Source organism: Babylonia areolata, chromosome 2, assembly GCF_041734735.1.
Source record: "Babylonia areolata isolate BAREFJ2019XMU chromosome 2, ASM4173473v1, whole genome shotgun sequence".
NCBI classification, from domain to species: Eukaryota; Metazoa; Mollusca; class Gastropoda; order Neogastropoda; family Buccinidae; genus Babylonia; species Babylonia areolata.
Genome location: NC_134877.1, coordinates 50,873,380 through 50,893,181, shown reverse-complemented (window position 1 = coordinate 50,893,181; position 19,802 = coordinate 50,873,380). Strand labels below are relative to the sequence as shown.

General features: G+C 43.1%; 1 protein-coding gene across 3 annotated transcripts; it reads left to right on the top strand.

Annotated features, from left to right (window-relative positions):
- Positions 1-871: 871 nt before the first annotated feature.
- On the top strand, positions 872-17,533 carry LOC143279487 (beta-lactamase domain-containing protein 2-like). 3 transcript variants are annotated; one of them, XM_076583534.1, is made up of 9 exons: positions 872-971; positions 2,917-3,215; positions 3,989-4,180; positions 7,377-7,476; positions 8,703-8,814; positions 10,019-10,141; positions 13,205-13,392; positions 13,680-13,931; positions 16,099-17,533. In XM_076583534.1, the coding sequence occupies exons 2-9, from the start codon at positions 3,076-3,078 to the stop codon at positions 16,288-16,290; spliced, it is 1,299 nt and encodes a 432-aa protein (XP_076439649.1). In that variant the 5' UTR covers positions 872-971; positions 2,917-3,075; the 3' UTR covers positions 16,291-17,533. The 3 variants fall into 3 exon arrangements, with proteins under 3 accessions (XP_076439649.1, XP_076439650.1, XP_076439648.1); XM_076583535.1 differs by having other exon boundaries at positions 882-1,020; positions 13,707-13,931; XM_076583533.1 differs by having other exon boundaries at positions 882-1,020.
- The last annotated feature ends 2,269 nt before the right edge of the window (positions 17,534-19,802 follow it).

Here is a 19,802-nt window from a genome sequence, read left to right as displayed (position 1 = left end):
CCAAAACTGACTCAGCCGTCAGTCAGTACAAAGAAACTGAAGCGGGAAGAAGACAACGGAGAAGGGTTGTGAAAACTGGAAAGAAGAGAGAGAGAGAGAGAGGGGGGGAGGGGGGGTTAGAGAAACAAATCAGGAGATGAAGACTACATGAATGACAATGAGGAGAAGGCCGACGGAGAAAGAAAGGAATGATTGAGAGACAGATCTGTCAGACGGAAGGAGATATGGGTCCGGAGAAGAAGGGTGGGTGGGTGGCGGGGTAAAGAAATAGAAAAGAAATAAACATGTTAAAGAAAAGAAACTGAAATGAGAGAAAAAAACAACAACAAACAATATCCGAGGTAATAGTGATTTATGTGGATATAGTCTCCTTCCCCCCTCCTCCACACCCATTTCAACGTAAGGGAGCAAACCAAGGTTGGGTCACTGAAGCATTTCTTTTCGATAGTCTCCCCTATATACACTTCGATGGACAATCCACGCATTGATTCACCTTCTCGATCTCTCTCCTAAACACACACACACACACACACACACACACACACACACACACACACACACACACACACACACACACGTACGCACACACGCACGCACGCACACGCACGCACGCAGCATCGGATATCTGACCTTGTCACATTCAACCTCCCCCTACAGTCATGATTCAGACATCAATGAATTTTCTCACCCTGTGCATATGGTATCAATAAAATTCAGGATGAAAGTGGGAGATTACTGATATCAAAACGAAAATAATTATGAATTGCGTCGAAAGCAGGCGATTTTTCCGGGTCTGAGGAAGAAGAGTCCAGGGCAGATTTGGCGCAGGAGCATATTTGCGTTGGCACCGACAAGGGAAGTCACTGTGCAATCCTCGTGAACCTGGACTGGCGGGGGAACAACTTGGTGCTCGTTTCATCAGTTTCACTTTCCACGTTCTGTCTCCATTTCCTGGGACCTGCATGTCAGAGGTTGGCAGAAACGAAAAGTCAAGTCAAGTCAAGATTTTATTTGACGATGGTGAATTGAATAAGCAGCAATTGCTTTTTTTACATCAAGCCATCAAAGTGACAAATGCTGTGTGTGTGTGTGTGTGTGTTTGCGTGTGTGTGTGTCTGTGACTGTGTGTGGAGCCCTTCAGGGGTATGTGCTAGGACCATGCTTGTTCGTAGTATATATTAATGACCTTCCGGAGAAACTGACCTCACTGGCAAGGCTATTTGCAGATGGTACAGCAGTATATTATACAGGATGATCTCAGAGGCAGTGATCAGGACCAGCTACTTCTTCTCCTTCTGCGTTCACTCGTATGCACACGAGTGGGCTTTTACGTGTATGACCGTTTTTACCCCGCCATGTAGGCAGCCAAACTCCGTTTTCGGGGGTGTGCATGCTGGGTATGTTCTTGTTTCCATAACCCACCGAACACTGACATGGATTACAGGATCTTCAACGTGCGTATTTGATCTTCTGCTTGCATATACACACGAAGGGGGTTCAGGCACTAGCAGGTCTGCACGTATGTTGACCTGAGAGATCGTAAAAATCTCCACCCTTTACCCACCAGGCGCCGTCACCGTGATTCAAACCCGGGACCCTCAGATTGACAGTCCAACGCTTTACCCACTCGGCTATTGCGCCCGTCAGGACCAGCTACAACATGAATTCCTGTGCCTAGCAGACTGGGAGAAGACCTGGAACATGGAGTATCATCCTGCGAAGTGCCCAACTCTCCGTGTCACAAAGAGCAGGAACCCCCTCCATCACTCATATGACCTGCATGGCCACACCCTGGACAACGTCTCATCAGCTAAATACCTGGGCATTATGATCCAGCGAGAACTGATCTGGGACGACCACATCAACAATATCTGCTGCAAAGCCAACCGAAACCTGGGCTTCCTCTGACAGAACCTGAAGATCAGCTCCATCAACATCAAAGAAAGAGCATATATAGCCTTTTTACGCCCCTTGCTGGTGGCTCATCCGTCTGGGACCTCTCCACTAAGAAGAACACTGACAGACTGGAAGCCATACAGCATCGAGCAGCTGGCTTCGTCCTGGGCAGGTACCGGAACACCTCAAGTGTCAACGAAATGCTGGAGTCGTTGAGTTGGCCCTCTCTGGAGAACACAAGACTTCCAGGCTCTCGATGCTGTACAAAATTTACATCAATCCCAAGCCCACTGTCCAAACCTCAAAAGGAAACTTAACCCACTGCGGTCTCGCTAACACCGAGGACACAACCAACAGTTTTCCATCATCACCACCAGAACACAGTACAGAGGCTCTTCATTTTTACCTAGAACCATCATAGATTGGAACTGCCTGCCCCAAGTAGCTGTGGAGGCCAAAATGCTTGACACTTTTATGTCAAGGGTCTCCAAGCAGTAAACAACACTTCCAGTACCCTCCACCCCCCACGCCACCTCCTCCATCCCACCCCCACCTCTCCCACCCCGATCCCCTAACCCGTTAGCTTCTGTCCCTCCTCACCCCCCAATTCCCCTGAACAGCAGTGGAATGATGCCACCTTCACCTCTACCTCTTCTTCACATCATCAAGGAACACCAACTACAAAAATTAATAGTAGTAGCAAACCCCCCCAGTTTTAGGTGCCAGAATAATCAATTTGATAATCAACAAAGAAGAAAAAGAGGAAGAAGAATTATACTAACATGACACTTCGCCAGCAATATTCTTACCTTTGATATAGAGTTCTGTAGGGCTCAGGGTTCTTGAATGAAACGTGCTAACTGGATCACGATTATCATCAGTTAGCATCATCATCAACATTATTATTATAATTATGATCATCATGATTATCATAATTATTATGATCTTCATGTCATTATTATGATTATGTTTGTTATTATTATCATCATTATTATCAATTGTCTTATCATTCTGTTTCAGATCTGAGACGTACAACTCCCTTTCCAAAAACTGAAAGAAAAGAAAAGCAAAACAGGGAAAGGATAAATCGGTTTTGTCAATATAATGAACTCATGAAGCTAGAGAAAGAACTTGTAAGAGAAGTTCACGAGTAATTCCTTGTAAACGCGGCTTCAAGAGATGTATTTGGTAATGAAAGTAGCAGCATTGGTGGTTGCTGTAGGGGTGGGGTGGAGGTATTACCAGAAATCAGCACAGTTACCTCCTGTGGTTGAAGGATTCTTTTTGCCAGAGTATCGTCCAGTTGCACAGCTCTTCAGGTAGGAAGGCCTTGAACTGTGCAGTTCTTGGTTTGTGTTGATGAAAGTCTGTGGCCAATTTTTTGATGTACTTATACTGAGCATGTTTCTCTTAGTATCTGTATCACTGCATGAGTGTGCGAATGTATTTCTTCATACATGTGGACATGCATGTGTGTGTAACTGCATTTGTGTGTGTGTGTGTTTGTGCATGCTTGCTTGCGTGCATGCATTTGTGTAGAAAATCAATTGCTGTGCTGACAAATGCTACGAGCTTAAATTTCAAAATGTATTGAATGCATACACACACACACACACACACACACACACACACACACATATGCATACACACAAACAAACACACACATATATGCATACACACAAACACACACATACACTTGTGTAAAAACAGACATACTTGTGTAAATACACACACACACACACACACACACACACACATATCCACATTTCATACAGTTTCAGCCCTCAGCAACTGCTCATCCCATACTACACCCTACCATTGTGTCATCACACACCACACACCATAACACATCACACCACACAACACCACACCACACACCACAACACTCACAACACCACACCACAACACCACACCACACACCACACACACCACAACACTCACAACAGCACACCACAACACCACACCGCACTGCACCACACACCACAATACACACTACACTACAATACACAACACACACAACACCATATCAAAAAAACCACACCACAACACAACATACAACATGACCACTAAACCAAACCTGACCCCACCACAGACAGTACGTGGAGGACGGCACGGAGCGAGGAGCATCGTTCGCTGTCTATCACCGGGGGCGCCCCCTGGTGGAGCTGTGGGGAGGCTATGCTGACCCCTCCAGCCGACGTCCATGGCGCAACGATACGGTCACTTTGACCTGGGCCTGTGCCAAGGGGGCCACAGCTCTTGCTGTCGCTACACTGGTAGACAGGTGAGAACGCACAATACAGAATGCTGCACTGGTAGACAGGTGAGGACGCACAATGCAGAATGCTAGATTGGTAGACAGGTGAGGACTCACAATGAAGAATGCTACACTGGTAGACAGGTGAGGACGCACAATACAGAATGCTAGATTGGTACACAACTGAGGACTCACAATGAAGAATGCTACACTGGTAGACAGGTGAGGACGCACAATACAGAATGATAGATTGGTAGACAGGTGAGGACGCACAATGCAGAATGCTACACTGGTAGACAGGTGAGAACGCACAATACAGAATGCTACACTGGTAGACAGGTGAGAACGCACAATACAGAATGCTACACTGGTAGACAGGTGAGGACGCACAATACAGAATGCTACACTGGTAGACAGGTGAGGACGCACACTGAAGAATGCTACACTGGTAGACAGGTGAGGACGCACAATACAGAATGCTACACTGGTAGACAGGTGAGGACGCACAATGAAGAATGCTACACTGGTAGACAGGTGAGAACACACAATACAGAATGCTACATTGGTAGACAGCTGAGGACACGCAATACAGAATGCTACATTGGTAGACAGGTGAGGACACACAGTACAGAATGCTACATTGGTAGACAGGTGAGGGTGCACAATACAGAATGCTACACTGGTAGACAGGTGAGGACGCACAATACAGAATGCTACACTAGTAGACAGGTGAGGACGCACAATACAGAATGCTACATTGGTAGACGGGTGAGAACGCACAATACAGAATGCTACATTGGTAGACAGGTGAGGACGCACAATACAGAATGCTACATTGGTAGACAGGTGAGGACGCACAATACAGAATGCTACATTGGTAGACAGGTGAGGACGCACACTGAAGAATGCTACACTGGTAGACAGGTGAGGATGCAGAATGCTACACTGGTAGACAGGTGAGGACGCACAATGCAGAATGCTACATTGGTAGACAGGTGAGGATGCAGAATGCTACACTGGTAGACAGGTGAGGATGCAGAATGCTACACTGGTAGACAGGTGAGGACACACAATGAAGAATGCTACACTGGTAGACAGGTGAGGACGCACACTGAAGAAGGCTACACTGGTAGACAGGTGAGGACACACAATGAAGAATGCTACACTGGTAGACAGGTGAGGACACACAATGAAGAATGCTACACTGGTAGACAGGTGAGGACACACAATGAAGAATGCTACATTGGTAGACAGGTGAGGACGCACAATACAGAATGCTACACTGGTAGACAGGTGAGGACGCACACTGAAGAATGCTACGCTGGTAGACAGGTGAGAACGCACAGTACAGAATGCTATGTTGGTAGACAGGTGAGGACACACAATACAGATTACTACATTGGTAGACAGGTGATGACGCACAATGCAGAATGCTACACTGGTAGACAGGTGAGGACGCACAATACAGAATGCTACATTGGTAGACAGGTGAGGACGCACAATACAGAATGCTACATTGGTAGACAGGTGAGGACGCACAATGAAGAATGCTACATTGGTAGACAGGTGAGGACGCACACTGAAGAATGCTACACTGGTAGACAGGTGAGGACGCACAATACAGAATGCTACACTGGTAGACAGGTGAGGACGCACAATACAGAATGCTACATTGGTAGACAGGTGAGGACGCACACTGAAGAATGCTACATTGGTAGACGGGTGAGGACGCACACTGAAGAATGCTACACTGGTAGACAGGTGAGGACGCACAATACAGAATGCTACACTGGTAGACAGGTGAGGACGCACACTGAAGAATGCTACATTGGTAGACAGGTGAGACGCACAATGCAGAATGCTACACTGGTAGACAGGTGAGGACGCACAATACAGAATGTTACATTGGTAGACAGGTGAGACGCACAATACAGAATGCTACATTGGTAGACAGGTGAGGACGCACAATACAGAATGCTACATTGGTAGACAGGTGAGAACGCACAATACAGAATGCTACATTGGTAGACAGGTGAGGACGCACAGTGAAGAATGCTACACTGGTAGACAGGTGAGGACGCACAATGCAGAATGCTACACTGGTAGACAGGTGAGAACGCACAATGAAGAATGCTACACTGGTAGACAGGTGAGGATGCACAATGCAGAATGCTACACTGGTAGACAGGTGAGGATGCACAATGCAGAATGCTACACTGGTAGACAGGTGAGGATGCACAATACAGAATGCTACACTGGTAGACAGGTGAGGACGCACAATGAAGAATGCTACGCTGGTAGACAGGTGAGGACGCACAATGAAGAATGCTACATTGGTAGACAGGTGAGGACGCACAGTGAAGAATGCTACACTGGTAGACAGGTGAGGACGCACAATGCAGAATGCTACATTGGTAGACAGGTGAGGACGCACAATGAAGAATGCTACATTGGTAGACAGGTGAGGACGCACAGTGAAGAATGCTACACTGGTAGACAGGTGAGGATGCACAATACAGAATGCTACACTGGTAGACAGGTGAGGACGCACAATGCAGAATGCTACACTGGTAGACAGGTGAGGACACACAGTACAGAATGCTATGCTGGGAGACAGGTGAGAACGCACAATACAGAATGCTACACTGGTAGAAAGGTGAGGACGCACACTGAAGAATGCTACATTGGTAGACAGGTGAGGACTCACAATGAAGAATGCTACACTGGTAGACAGGTGAGAACACACAATGCAGAATGCTACACTGGTAGACAGTTGAGGACACACAATGAAGAATGCTACATTGGTAGACAGGTGAGGACGCACACTGAAGAATGCTACACTGGTAGACAGGTGAGGACGCACAATGAAGAATGCTACACTGGTAGACAGGTGAGGACGCACACTGAAGAAGGCTACACTGGTAGACAGGTGATGACGCACAATGAAGAATGCTACAGGACACACAATATAGAATGCTACATTGGTAGACAGGTGAATCAGAATCTGTTGATGAATATACATGTATCAATGAAATTACATTGCAATAAAAATGAAAGCAACATTGATAAGCTAGTTTGAATGCTTACCTTATACTGTGCAGAATTGCTCGTGTTGTGCATGACTGTTTTGAACATTTATTTTGTTTCTTCCTTTCTTTCACTGTGCCTTCTGTCATGAACTTGCAAAGAATGCATGCTCACAAGTTTGCTGGTGGTTTTCCAGAGGTCTGCTGGACTACAAAGCAAAGATACAGCAGTACTGGCCAGAGTTCACTCAAAATGGCAAGGATAACATCACTGTTGAAATGCTGATGAGCCATCAGGTAGTGTGTGTGTGTGCGTTCATGCGTGTGCGCATGCATGTGTGTCTGCATGTGCACATGCGTGTGTTTGCCTCTTTACACATGCATGTGCACATTCCTTTATTTTCATATTTCAATGAGAAATGCCAAAAGCATTTTCTGAATTAATGGTTTCTTTTTAAGGTTTTTCTTTTGTTTTATTTTCTTTGTTTTATCATTGCATATACTTAACATTTTTGGAGCTCGCACAAAACTCGTTATTTAGAAAGGAAATCCAGTCAGCAGTTTCACAGGCAGCAGCCTTGGAGAAGGCAATGATGTAATGGATGTGGAAAGTGCTGAACATCTGTGCCCAGTGCTGTGTGACTCACTCTGAGGAATGGAGATGCTGGTCTGTTCAGGGGATGGTGTGCTGGCTGCACATCTGCCTGGAGTATCTGCTGACTTCCAGTGAACCTCAGCGCCAGTCACTGGCAGACTGTGAAGGCTTTTTTGTTTGTTTTGCAGTTACTGGTAGACTTTGAAGGCTTTTTTTTAGCAGTCTCCGGTAGACTTTAAAGGCTTTTTTTTTATTTTTTTTTTTTTTATTTTTTTTATATGGCAGTTACACATATACTTTGAAGGCTTTATTTGGCACTCACAGGTTGACTCTGAAGGCTTTTGGGGGGTCAGTCACAAGCAGACTTTGAAGGCTTTTTGGGGCAGTCACCGGTAGTTTTTGAAGGCATTTTGGGCAATCATAGGTAGATTTTGAAGGATTTTTTTTATAGTCACAGGTAGATATTGGAGGCTTTTCTGGCAGCTACAGGTAAACTCTGAAGGCTTTTTGGCAGTCACATATAGAATTTGATGGCTTTTTTTTGTCAGTCACAGGTTGACTTAGAAGGCATTGGATGGAACATAGACGTGGAAGGACAGACATAGATAAGCTGTTTATTCTTTTCAAATAGTTTCATACAGGTAGGTGGCACCTTCCTGGTGGGCTATGCAGTCAGTTTATGATTATTGCTGTTCATTTCATATGATTGAAAAAAGGAATTAGCAAAATGTGAACATAATAGCCATGTCAGTTGTTTGTCTGAGCATGTGTGTGTGTTTGACTTGTGAAAGAGAGTTAGTGATTGTGTGTGTGTGTGTGTGTGTGTGTGTTTGACTGTGTGAAAGAGAGTGAGTGATTCTGTTATATGTATCTGTGTGTTGTGGTTGATGTGAGTAACAATCATGGTAGACATGGAGCAATTCCACAGGCCGGCTTGGTGACTCTTGGAGGAGGGCGCAGCATTTCCATGTTGGAATATAAACATGACTGGCCCAGGATTCAGCACGCTTTGTCCACAGCTGCACCAGATTATCCACCTGGTATGGACTTTCTGTTTTTGGAAGTGCTGTTACTTTGAAATCAGTGGAGCTGCTTCATTGACTCTCTCCCTCTCCCCCCCCCCCTTCTCTGTCTCTCTCTCTCTAAATATATATATATATATATAGAGAGAGAGAGAGAGAGAGAGAGAGAGATTTTATGATTACCATGATTCTACGAAAACATTGCCACTATGACAACTGTAACTTGTTGACAGATGTTGCAGTAAAAGTAGCAGTGACGATAGAAACAGTGACAGCAGAACTGATTACAGTGATGTCAACATTGTTCAGATGCACCAAGAATAAATTGCTTGAATAAGTGCTGATGTCAGCCCAAGCGTGTGCATGTTCATATATAATCATATTAACATGTACTTTGTGCACACACTAGGCAGACACACGCACACACACACACACTATCTTTCATACATTTGTGATGAAATATGTGTGCAGTTGTATTCTGTCAGTGCTGCACATAGCCAAAATACAAGTCAGTTTAGAGGTATAAGGTACAAAACTCATTTTTGCTTTAAGTGGACACACATTTAGCGGCAGAAGAGTAATTCCCCTGCTAGTATTGTTTCTGTTTCAGAAACTGAATGTTTTTGTGCACAGCTAGGTCATATTTCAATGTAGAAATGTCTCGAAAGTGACCTTAATTGAATGAGGAGATTGTTTGTTCGATCTTGACAATTCTGCCGACAGGGATTCTGACTTTTTTTCACCCCAAGACATTGAAAACTGAGGCAATAGTGACGAATAAGACGGGTGTAGAAATTGTGTCAGTGCTTGATTCGGCTTTTGTTGCAAGCACTAGTCAAGAGGCTGAACGAGGTAGGTTCAGGGATGTTTGACACTTGTGTCATTCTCATGATTATTCCTGTTTTTCAAAATGTTGGCTAAAAGCTATTCGTGCGATAAACTTATAAACAGCAGGGTTAAACTTGGCATTCTTTGTCCAAGGACATGAAATTTGGTGATGACTGGCCTGCGGGCCAGGTGGTTTGTTGTTTTCGTGTTGTTAGTTTTCACAGCTAGTGGTTTCCTTGAAGTTTCTTAGAGGCAGGCTGAGGCTGGCAGGTAGCAGGCAGATAAGGCTGAGGCAGGGGCTGTAACAGGAGTATTATGTGTGTCTATATATATATATATGTTATATATGTGCAAATGCCTCTGTGTGTGTGTGTGTGTGTGTGTGTGTACACAGGTAGCAAGGTGGTGTACCATGCTGTAACATTAGCCATGTACGTGGACGCCTTGATTCGAATAGTTGATCCCCAGCATCGTAACCTCTCTCAGTACTTTGATGAGGAGATTGCAAAACCTTTTGGTGAGACGGCTTGATATTTGTTTTGTCTATTTCATTCGTTTGTTTGGTTTTGATTTTGTTCACACAGTTGTTATCTTCAGCTTAACCTCTACACCCCCATCTCACTAAATCTTGTCTGTTTCCATGTTCGTAGATTCATATACTCCACAGTCGGCCACCGCTCCTTCTCAGTCTCTGGACCTTACACTTGGAATTACCTACCTCTTTTGCTTCGTCAAATCTCTGAACTCCGCTCTTTCAAGTGAAACCTACTTCTGGCCTAAGTAGCCCCACTCCCCCCCCCCCACCACCACCACCCCTTTCTCAACTCCCTCTTTCTGATCTACAGTTTCTCTTATTTTATATTCATGTGTATTCATAACTTTGATTGTTCATCCCTCTGAATCAGAGCTGTGCATGCTTGTGAATGACTGGTGTGTAGACACTTTGTTTTGTGTCTGTACAAGATTCAGCTCTATAAAAATGTAGAATCTTAATTTTCATTGTTATGTTCATGTTCTTCAGCACCATCACCATCATCAGTGCTGATATTTTCTACCTTTGTTCTGTTGGTTTCTTATCTGTTAACTTTTTCTCACCACTAATAGACATTAATGTTGCATATTTGTGGAAGTTGGGACGTGTTCTGTAATACTTAGGTAAATACTGATTGCGGAGATTTTGAATTGCAGGACATTCCATGACAAAATGGTATTCATCTCCCACTCGATTCGTGTCACAAAGATGACACAGTCTTGCTTCTTGTGGTATGTTCATGTGTCTCCCTTTCTCAATTGGTAGTTTGTGATTACCAGTACAAGAGCCTAATGTAAGGGAAGTAATCCTTTTTTTATTGTAAGGAGCGTTAGTTCCCTCCCATTCATTCCTGTTTTTCTGAGAGGTGATATTTCATAATAATTCAGCAGATATTAATTTTGAATGAAGGGGGGGAAGGGGGAGTGGGGGGGTGGGGGGGGGTTGATCTAATTGTCAGTTGAAGATAAAGATTTATTTGACATTTGAATGAAACAGTATATGTTGAGATAACTGAATAACTCAACCACTCCAAAACGCAGAAGTTAGTTGGTTTGCCACATAACTATCTTTGTTATTGTCAGTACAATTTTAACCCCACTCCCACCCCCCACCCCTGCCCTTTCCCAGTTTATGGCTGCAGTATTAGAGGAAAGAAATAAAAGAAAATGAGATCATTGAAAATGAGCAAAGGCGCTCTCATGAAAAAAAAAAGAAGTAAAGAATCACAGACATGTCAGAATGACCTCTACTGCTCTACTAGCTGTCTTTTGTATCAGAATCAGAATAACTTTACTATCTCAGCAAAAGAAATAAAGAATTATATGCTTTCACATACACCATGTATCTGCAGCAGGCTGTGTGAAGCAGAACTGTCACCATCAAAAAAAGGCAGAAGTTTACCATAAATCCGTCAGTCACCAAGGGTCCCAACTGGTCTGTTCCAAACAGGGATGATGATTCATTGTGTAACGATAAGTTATGAATGTAAAATTTATGTTCGTGTAGAAATGTGATCTTTCCATATGTATATGTAGTCGCAGAACTAACCATCCTGCCAAGGCTATCAGATGTATTCTGACCCCATCAGGACAAACCCTTCTCTTATTATTATCGTCCCTGTCTTCTGTCCACAAAGCACCAGTCAGGGCATCCTCTTCATGCAGGAAACACATCTCTCATATTCTATGAAAGACAGCTTCCTTCCCCCTAGAATGCTTAAATTCTCTACATAAAAAAATGAGAAGAATAGAACTGAAAGAAAGAAAGCCGTGTCTGTGTTTGAATGATGTGATTTAGCAGAATAACATAGCACAGTGTACTGCCATGTAGTAAAGAGTGGTAACTGTCTCCATTCTCAAGGCACACAACTTTAAGTCAGTGCTACTTATGCCATGTACTGCCATGTGTTGCTGCAATGTGACATGTCTGGCACTGTCTTCAGTACGGGAACAATAACAGCACTTTGCATTAGAACGAGAGTGCTTTTTAAAAGAGAGATTCCATCTTTACATTCAAACTTTTTTTTTTTTAATCTTGCAAGACACTTTTAACACAGAATGTTTTGGCAAGATTTCTGTTAGCATTTGGATAAACTGTTTTAACTGGCAAACACATGTAAACACATTTTATCTGTCGAGCAGCATAGGCAGCTAGTGGTGTGACATGAAAAAAGCAGCAATTTCCATACCATTTTGTGAAACAGCCTACAATTCAGTACTTCTCATTTATACACTCAGTACCAGCTGTCAAAGAACATACAAGTGATATTCCTCTTTTTACCCTCTTTCTCCTTGTCCATTACAGTATATTTTTCACAAACTGTATTTCTGTTTTGTCACAACATATTTCTCTGTGTGAAATTCAGGCTGCTTTCCCCGGGGAGAGCACATCACCACACTGCAGTGTCACCCCTTTTCTTCTGTCTTGAAGTATATTTGTTTTACCATCAGCATGTACTTTTCTGTATAATTTTTACCAGGGACAACCCTTCTGTTGCCGTGGGTTCTTTTACGAGTGCTAGATGCATATATGATCTCAGTTTATCACCTCATCCAAATGATTAACATTCAGACCACTGCTCAAGACTAAGTGGAGGGGGAGAAAATTTTGGCGAGTGTGGGATTCAAACCCGTGCCCTCAGATTCTCTCTCTTCCTTGGCAGACGCATTACCACCAGGCCACCACCCCATTGTGTTGGTGTTGGTTGCAGGCATTGATTACCACATAGGCTTTCCGGTTGCAGGAATTGATTACCACATAGGCTTTCTGGTTGCAGGAATTGATTACCACATAGGCTTTCTGGTTGCAGGCATTGATTACCACATAGGCTTTCCGGTTGCAGGCATTGATTACCACATAGGCTTTCCGGTTGCAGGCATTGATTACCACATAGGCTTTCCGGTTGCAGGCATTGATTACCACATAGGCTTTCTGGTTGCAGGCATTGATTACCACATAGGCTATTAGGCTTTCCGGTTGCAGGCATTGATTACAACATAGGCTTTCCGGTTGCAGGCATTGATTACCACATAGGCTTTCCGGTTGCAGGCATTGATTACCACATAGGCTTGCCCCTGGAGCAGTATCACCGAGCGGCTCGCCAACACTTCCCATCTGTGCTGGAGTCTCTGTCCCTTGTCTTCAAACCTTCACATCTTCTGCACACGTGGAGAACACTGATGGCGCCAAACTCCCCAGCAGTGAAGGCTTGGAAAGTCCTTCATGTTCTCAGTTCTGTAAGCATCGCCTTTCTTTTATGCTTTTATAAAGTACAGACTAAAAGATTGTGTATGTGTGTAGTGTGTGTGTGTGTGTGTGTGTGTGTGTGTGAATGTGTATGGGTAGCTATTTATTTTCATGTAAAGATGGGTTGATTTGTTGTCATTAGTTTTTGGTACGAAAGGGAAGTAACTATATGCTTTCTCACAAAGCTCCTCTCCTTCATTTTGTGTATGTGTGATTTTGTTGATGTTGTTTTTTGGGTGTGTGTTGTTTTTTTTTTGTTTGTTTGTGTTTTTTTCAGCCTGAAATACTGAATGATCCGCGGCAGGTGGAAGTGGGTCTGGGCTCGTTGATGGGGTTTGGGTCTGCCAGTTCATTGGCCAAGATGTTTGACCTTCTGGCCAACCAGGGAGCACCGGGAAGTCGGACGCTTCTGTCAAAATCGGTTGTTGACTTGTTCAGCGTTCCCATCACCTTGGAGTCCCCGTCTGAAGAATCAGAAGATGGTGGCCATTTGTATTCTCAAGGATTTCAAGTTACCAGAAATGTGTTGGTGAGTTTGGAATGATGGAATGGTCTCATGTTGTTGTATGTGTGTGTGTGTGTATGTGTGTGTGTGTGTGTGTGATAGAGAGAGAGAGAGAGAGTAGAATAGAACAGAATATAATACAGTTTAATTGTCCTGAAGCATTAGATGGTTATTAGACGAACCAAATGGTTAAAACAAGCTAAAACTTATTTCATTGAGAAGCTGCTGATATTACTGCTGCCAGTAATCACTAGCAGGTCACCTGGAAGTTTGTTTCTTTATAAAATGGTAGAATCTGTTGAATATCTTTCTTCAGAAATGTTCTGAATTGTATTGTATTGTATTACGTTTTGTCACAACAGATCTCTGTGTGTAAAATCTGAGCTGCTCTTCCCAGGAAGAGCATGTCATCAGTCACAGTGCAGCCCCCCCCCTCACCCCCCCCAGCCTCCCCCCACAGCCCTCCCCCACCATCCACCCACAACCCCCCTGCCCCCTTCCATTTTTTTCTGTCTGCAAGTGTATTTGTTTTTCATACAGAATATTGCTAGGGACAGCCCTTTTGATGGCATGGTTTCTTCCATATGTGCTAGGTGCATGCTGCACATGGGACCTCAGGTTATCATCTCATCTGAAAGACTTGTACTCAGACCACCAGGCAAGGTCCAGTGGATGAGGGAGTAAAATTCCAGTCTGTGGGTGGAAAATTCCACTGTGACTGTTTTACACAGTTTATATAATTGTTCACATACAAGAGTGTCATCAGACTAACCTTTTCCACAGGCCCTTAATTGCAGTTCACTCAAACTAGTCAAAGCTTGTCTGCAAGGGTAATTAGATATTTTTTTTTGGTCAGATATGGCTGTATCCTATAATCTTGTGTTATAATGTTGTACAAAAAGATTATTTTAAATGTCTTTTCATCTTTCTTGTTTTGAAGTCAAGTGTTAGTGATATATTTCTGTCACCGGATACTGTGATACTGCATCATTTATGTGGAAAGGTCTAAAGGACTACGTTTAGTCTTTTGTTTGTATATGCACTTTTATCTGTGTACTTTTATTATAAGCATATAGAGAGTATCACATTTTGACATCTCCTTGAAACTGAAACTGAAAAATGTTTGAAGAAGAATTTTTGTGTCCAAAGTTTACTTGTCTGTACTGTGTCGACCATATTTAAGTGTTGACACTTCATGGTGTGTGCGCTGTAATTGTAGAGCATCCTGAGAATGGTCAGCCTGAGTGTACCTGTGTGCCTGCCACAGCTGTGCTGTATGCACTCAAGCAACGTGCTAACATGAATGTGGTGTGTGTACGCAGAACGAAATGGTAACACAGCCATGGTGTGTGTACACAGGGCGACATGACAACACAGCTGTAATGTGTGTAGGCAGGGCGATGCATTAACACATCTTTGGTGTGTAGGGTAACATGATAACACAGCTGTGACGTGTGTATGCAGGGTGACATGCTAACACAGTTGTGCTATGTTTACACAGGACAACATGCTAACAGCGCTGGTGTGTAGGGTAACATGATAACACAGCTGTGATGTTTTATATGCAGGACAACGTGCTAACACAGTTGTGGTATGTGTACACAGGACGACATGCTAACACAGTTGTGGTATGTGTACACAGGATGACATGCTAACACAGTTGTGATTTGTGTACACAGGACGACATGCACAGTTGTGGTATGTGTACACAGGATGACATGCTAACACAGTTGTGGTATGTGTACACAGGATGACATGCTAACAGCTGTGATCTGTGTAGGCATGGTGACGCATTAATACATTTGTGGTGTGTAGGGCAACATGATCACACAGCTGTGGTTTGTGTGCATGTATGTGGAGCATGCTGAGAATGGTCAGCCTGAGTGTAGCTATGTGCCTAACACAGCTGTGCTGTATGTACTCGAGTGACATGCTAACATTAATGTGGTGTGTGTGCGCAGAGCGAAATGCTAACACGGTGGTGGTGTGTGTACACAGGATGACATGCTAACAGCTGTGATATATGTAGGCAGGTCTGTGGTGTGTAGGGTGACATGATATACAGTTGTGATGTGTGTACACAGGACAAAATGCTAACACGTTTGTGGTATGTGTATGCAGGGCAACATGTGTAGTTGTGGTATGTGTATGCAGGGCAACATGCTAACACAGTTGTGGTATGTGTACGCAGGGCGACAAAGTGTTTGGTCACAGCGGAGAAGGGGGTCAGCAGGCTCGAGCAGATGCGACCAACAAGCTGGGAATGTCCTATGTGACCAACTTCCACTGGCCAGACCCCGCCAGTCCCCCACACCACTACCTGCAGTTAGAGCGCACATTTTACCAGTGTTTCAAGAAGTACATGGCTAAAATGGCTTCCTGATGATATCAGGTCATGCTTTTATGTGACTAGCTTATATCTGTTGTTGCTTATAGCCAAGATTGAATATGACTGTGGTGGTATAGTTTTTTATACAGCTAACTTTGACCAAGTTTCTCCTCTCCTTCAGATTCTCCACTGGTTGCCCGTTTCTGATCGAATAGACTATAAGCTATCCACTCTGACCTTTTCTGCAGTCAACGGATCTGGCCCCAAGTATCTTTCTGAACTCCTCCATATCTGTATCCCATCTCGCCAGCTCCGTTTTTCCACTGATACTCGACTTCTCAGGATACCTCACATCAGAAGTAAGACATATGGACACAGATCGTTTTCTTTTCAATCACTAAAGACGTGGAACAAGCTCCCTGATAACCTCTGTCATTCTGATTCCCTCGCATCTTTTAAATCTTTTCTCAAAACTCACCTTTTCCCTCAGCAATAAGTTCAATTGTGGCAGGTCCGCTTCCTTTGCGTTAGCTGTGCTTGACTATGTGTGTATACATATGTATGTGTACATAACTACATGCATGTATATGAATGTGTATAATGTGTGCGTGTGTTTATGTAAGTCTGTGCCTGCCTATGTGTGTGTATGTGTTAGGGTAGCTGTTAGATACACATGTATGTTAAAATGTATTATGCATTGTGTGTGTGTGTGTGTAGTCACATTTTGGTGTGTGTATGTAACATTGATGTAATGTTTTATGTTAACAAAGGCGTTTTTGAAAAGCACCCAGAGCAGATTTCTGGATAGTGTGCTATATAAGTATCCATTATTATTATTATTATTAACTGTCCAAAGTGAGATATAGACAACATTAAGGAGATTATGATTCATCGAAATGCATGCATGCATTAGTGAATGTGTGGAAGCTGCGTACCATGTCTGGAAAAGGTGTTATTTGTCATTATGATCATGTTTTCATCTGTTATCAATTTTGTATTGTTTTCAAGGAAATAGTACACTAACATAGACCAGCTGTGCCTATGTTTGTGTGTCTAAACACCCCCTGTGCTGTTTTGAATTTCTTTAAATTGAACAGAAACAACATTCCTGGCTGAACAACATTCCTGGCTGAATAACATTCCTGGCTGATCAGATTCTGTTGTTTTTTTCTTCATCATGTAATGCATATAGTTGTGTTTGTATGATATACATTATATATTTGTTTGTATTGCTTTTAAAACTGTGATACCATTGATAACAAAATATGCAACAGTGGTTTGGAATAAACACTTTCAAGAAATTTAGCTTTCAGTCATAACTGTGACCAATGTACTCATATTTGATGTCCATTCAGTTATTGAACTTTACACCAGTGACCATTTCCCCTGCCACCACCAAACCCACAAAACAAACAAACAGCATGCACACACAGACGTGTGCTTGCATGCATACATGCATATGCACTCGTGCAATGCACGCACGCACACACACACACACACAGATATATATATATATATATCTGTGTGTGTGTGTGTGTGTACATCACCATCTTGTGCAAGCAAAAGTCTCAAGAAGTGTCAGTTCACAGACTGCTCACACCATCAGCAGTTTCAACACCAAAAAATCACAGGATTCTTCTCAGCCTTCGTCACCATACCTTTTCAATCTCTGGCAGAACAGTCATTGCTTCTAGTCATATCTTTACAAAGGATGTTCATTTCCAGTTCTCATGCTGAATCCAGACCTCTTCCTGTTTCCCAAGGTTCAGCTCTTGGCCCAATACTGTTCAGCTGCAGAGATTCAGACACCTGCAGTGTTGGTCAGGAAATTTGAGCAACACCCCCAAAGACACATCTGTGAAGCATATGCTCCTCAACTGCTCCAGTCTTCCCATAGCGCACCCAGTAATAGTTGTTGGGTAGCAACTGGCCACAGTCTGAAGACTTTTTACCTCCGACAGGGCTTGAACCTTTGTCCTCCCAGTTATCTTTCACTTTTTAAACATAACAGTGTATAATATCTGTATTATTTTATTATTATTATTAAACACATATATATATTATATATATATATATATATTATATATATATATACATATACATATATATACACACACATTAAGGAAATATAAAATAAAACATTGTCAAAATCTTATTTAATGCACATTGTCAGATAAACTGCAATATCTGTCCACTATGCTATTTTTTTTTTTACCATGCAGTGAGTGTTAACGTTGACACCCATCTCATGTGAAAGGCTAAATGGCTGATGGAAATAACTCTCAGAAAAGTGAGGAGAGGGGACCAGTGTAACACTATACTGGCTTCAGCAGAGCAAGAACACATTAGGATGGTCAACGAAAATGCCAATTTTTATGTTGGGTGTCTGTGATTTCGATCTCAGCCTTTTGGATGCTAGCTCGGCACTCAAATAAATAAACTAACCATGATAAGACTAAACAAAATTCTGTATTTTTTATGATAGTAGGCAAGCATTTGTATGCTATTTTCATTCCATTTCCCACACAACGTAGGGTCTGCACTGCCAAACACAAAACAAAATCGAAATAAGGTTATGCTGTTGGGAAGCAAACAGACACAAACACATTCTAAGTGCATGTAAAAAAAATCCCCAGCAACAAAAGGGCCATCCCTGACAAAATTCTGGAGAAAGATCGACTTTGACAGGAAAACAAATGAAGTTTTACTTTTGCAAGCAGAAAAAACACCCCACAAGAATGGGTGGCGCATTCACTGTAGCAATGTGCTCTCCTTGGGTAGAGCAGACTGAATTTCACACAGGTAAATCTGTTGTGACATATAATATGGCAATGCAATATGATACAATAAAAACAAACAAGTTGTTATACCTACATAATGCATAACAACATGAAAAAAGAATGTGTGCGTGTTCACAGACACACACACACACACAACCATGCCCAGTTCCCACAATTCTCTCTTTCTCCCTCTCTCTCTCTCTCACACACGTACACACACACACACACACTTGTTTAAATTCAGTGGCAGTTTTACAGATGCTCATGCAGGTCCCGCCCTCCACAAATAGGTATACTTGCACACACAATCCCAACAGACAACGCCAACATCCACATACATACACAAATACACTCACGCCAACACTGACAGTGTCATACACAGAGGCACGCGCACACAGATGCGCGCAGAATCGTTCACACACACACCCTCACAATGACACACATTTTTACGTTACGGGTATCCCACCCGGCAGAGGGAGACGGTGTATTTACACATATGCATATTCAGTAATCTTAATTTTTTTTCTTTTTTTCTTTTTCTTTTTAGCAATAATCAGGAAACAAGAATGAACAAAGAAAACCATCACACACCGTTGGCTGGTATGCTGACCACCTTGAAAAATGGGAATCTGAAATGGTATGGCCACATGACAAGATGAGGGGCTGTCTGTAGACCATCTTTCAGGGAACAGTGCGAGTGAAAAGGTGATGAGGCACACAGCGAGAGAAGTGGGTAGACAAGATCACTAAGTAGACAGAGAGGCCCTTTGCCGGAACTCCGGGTGT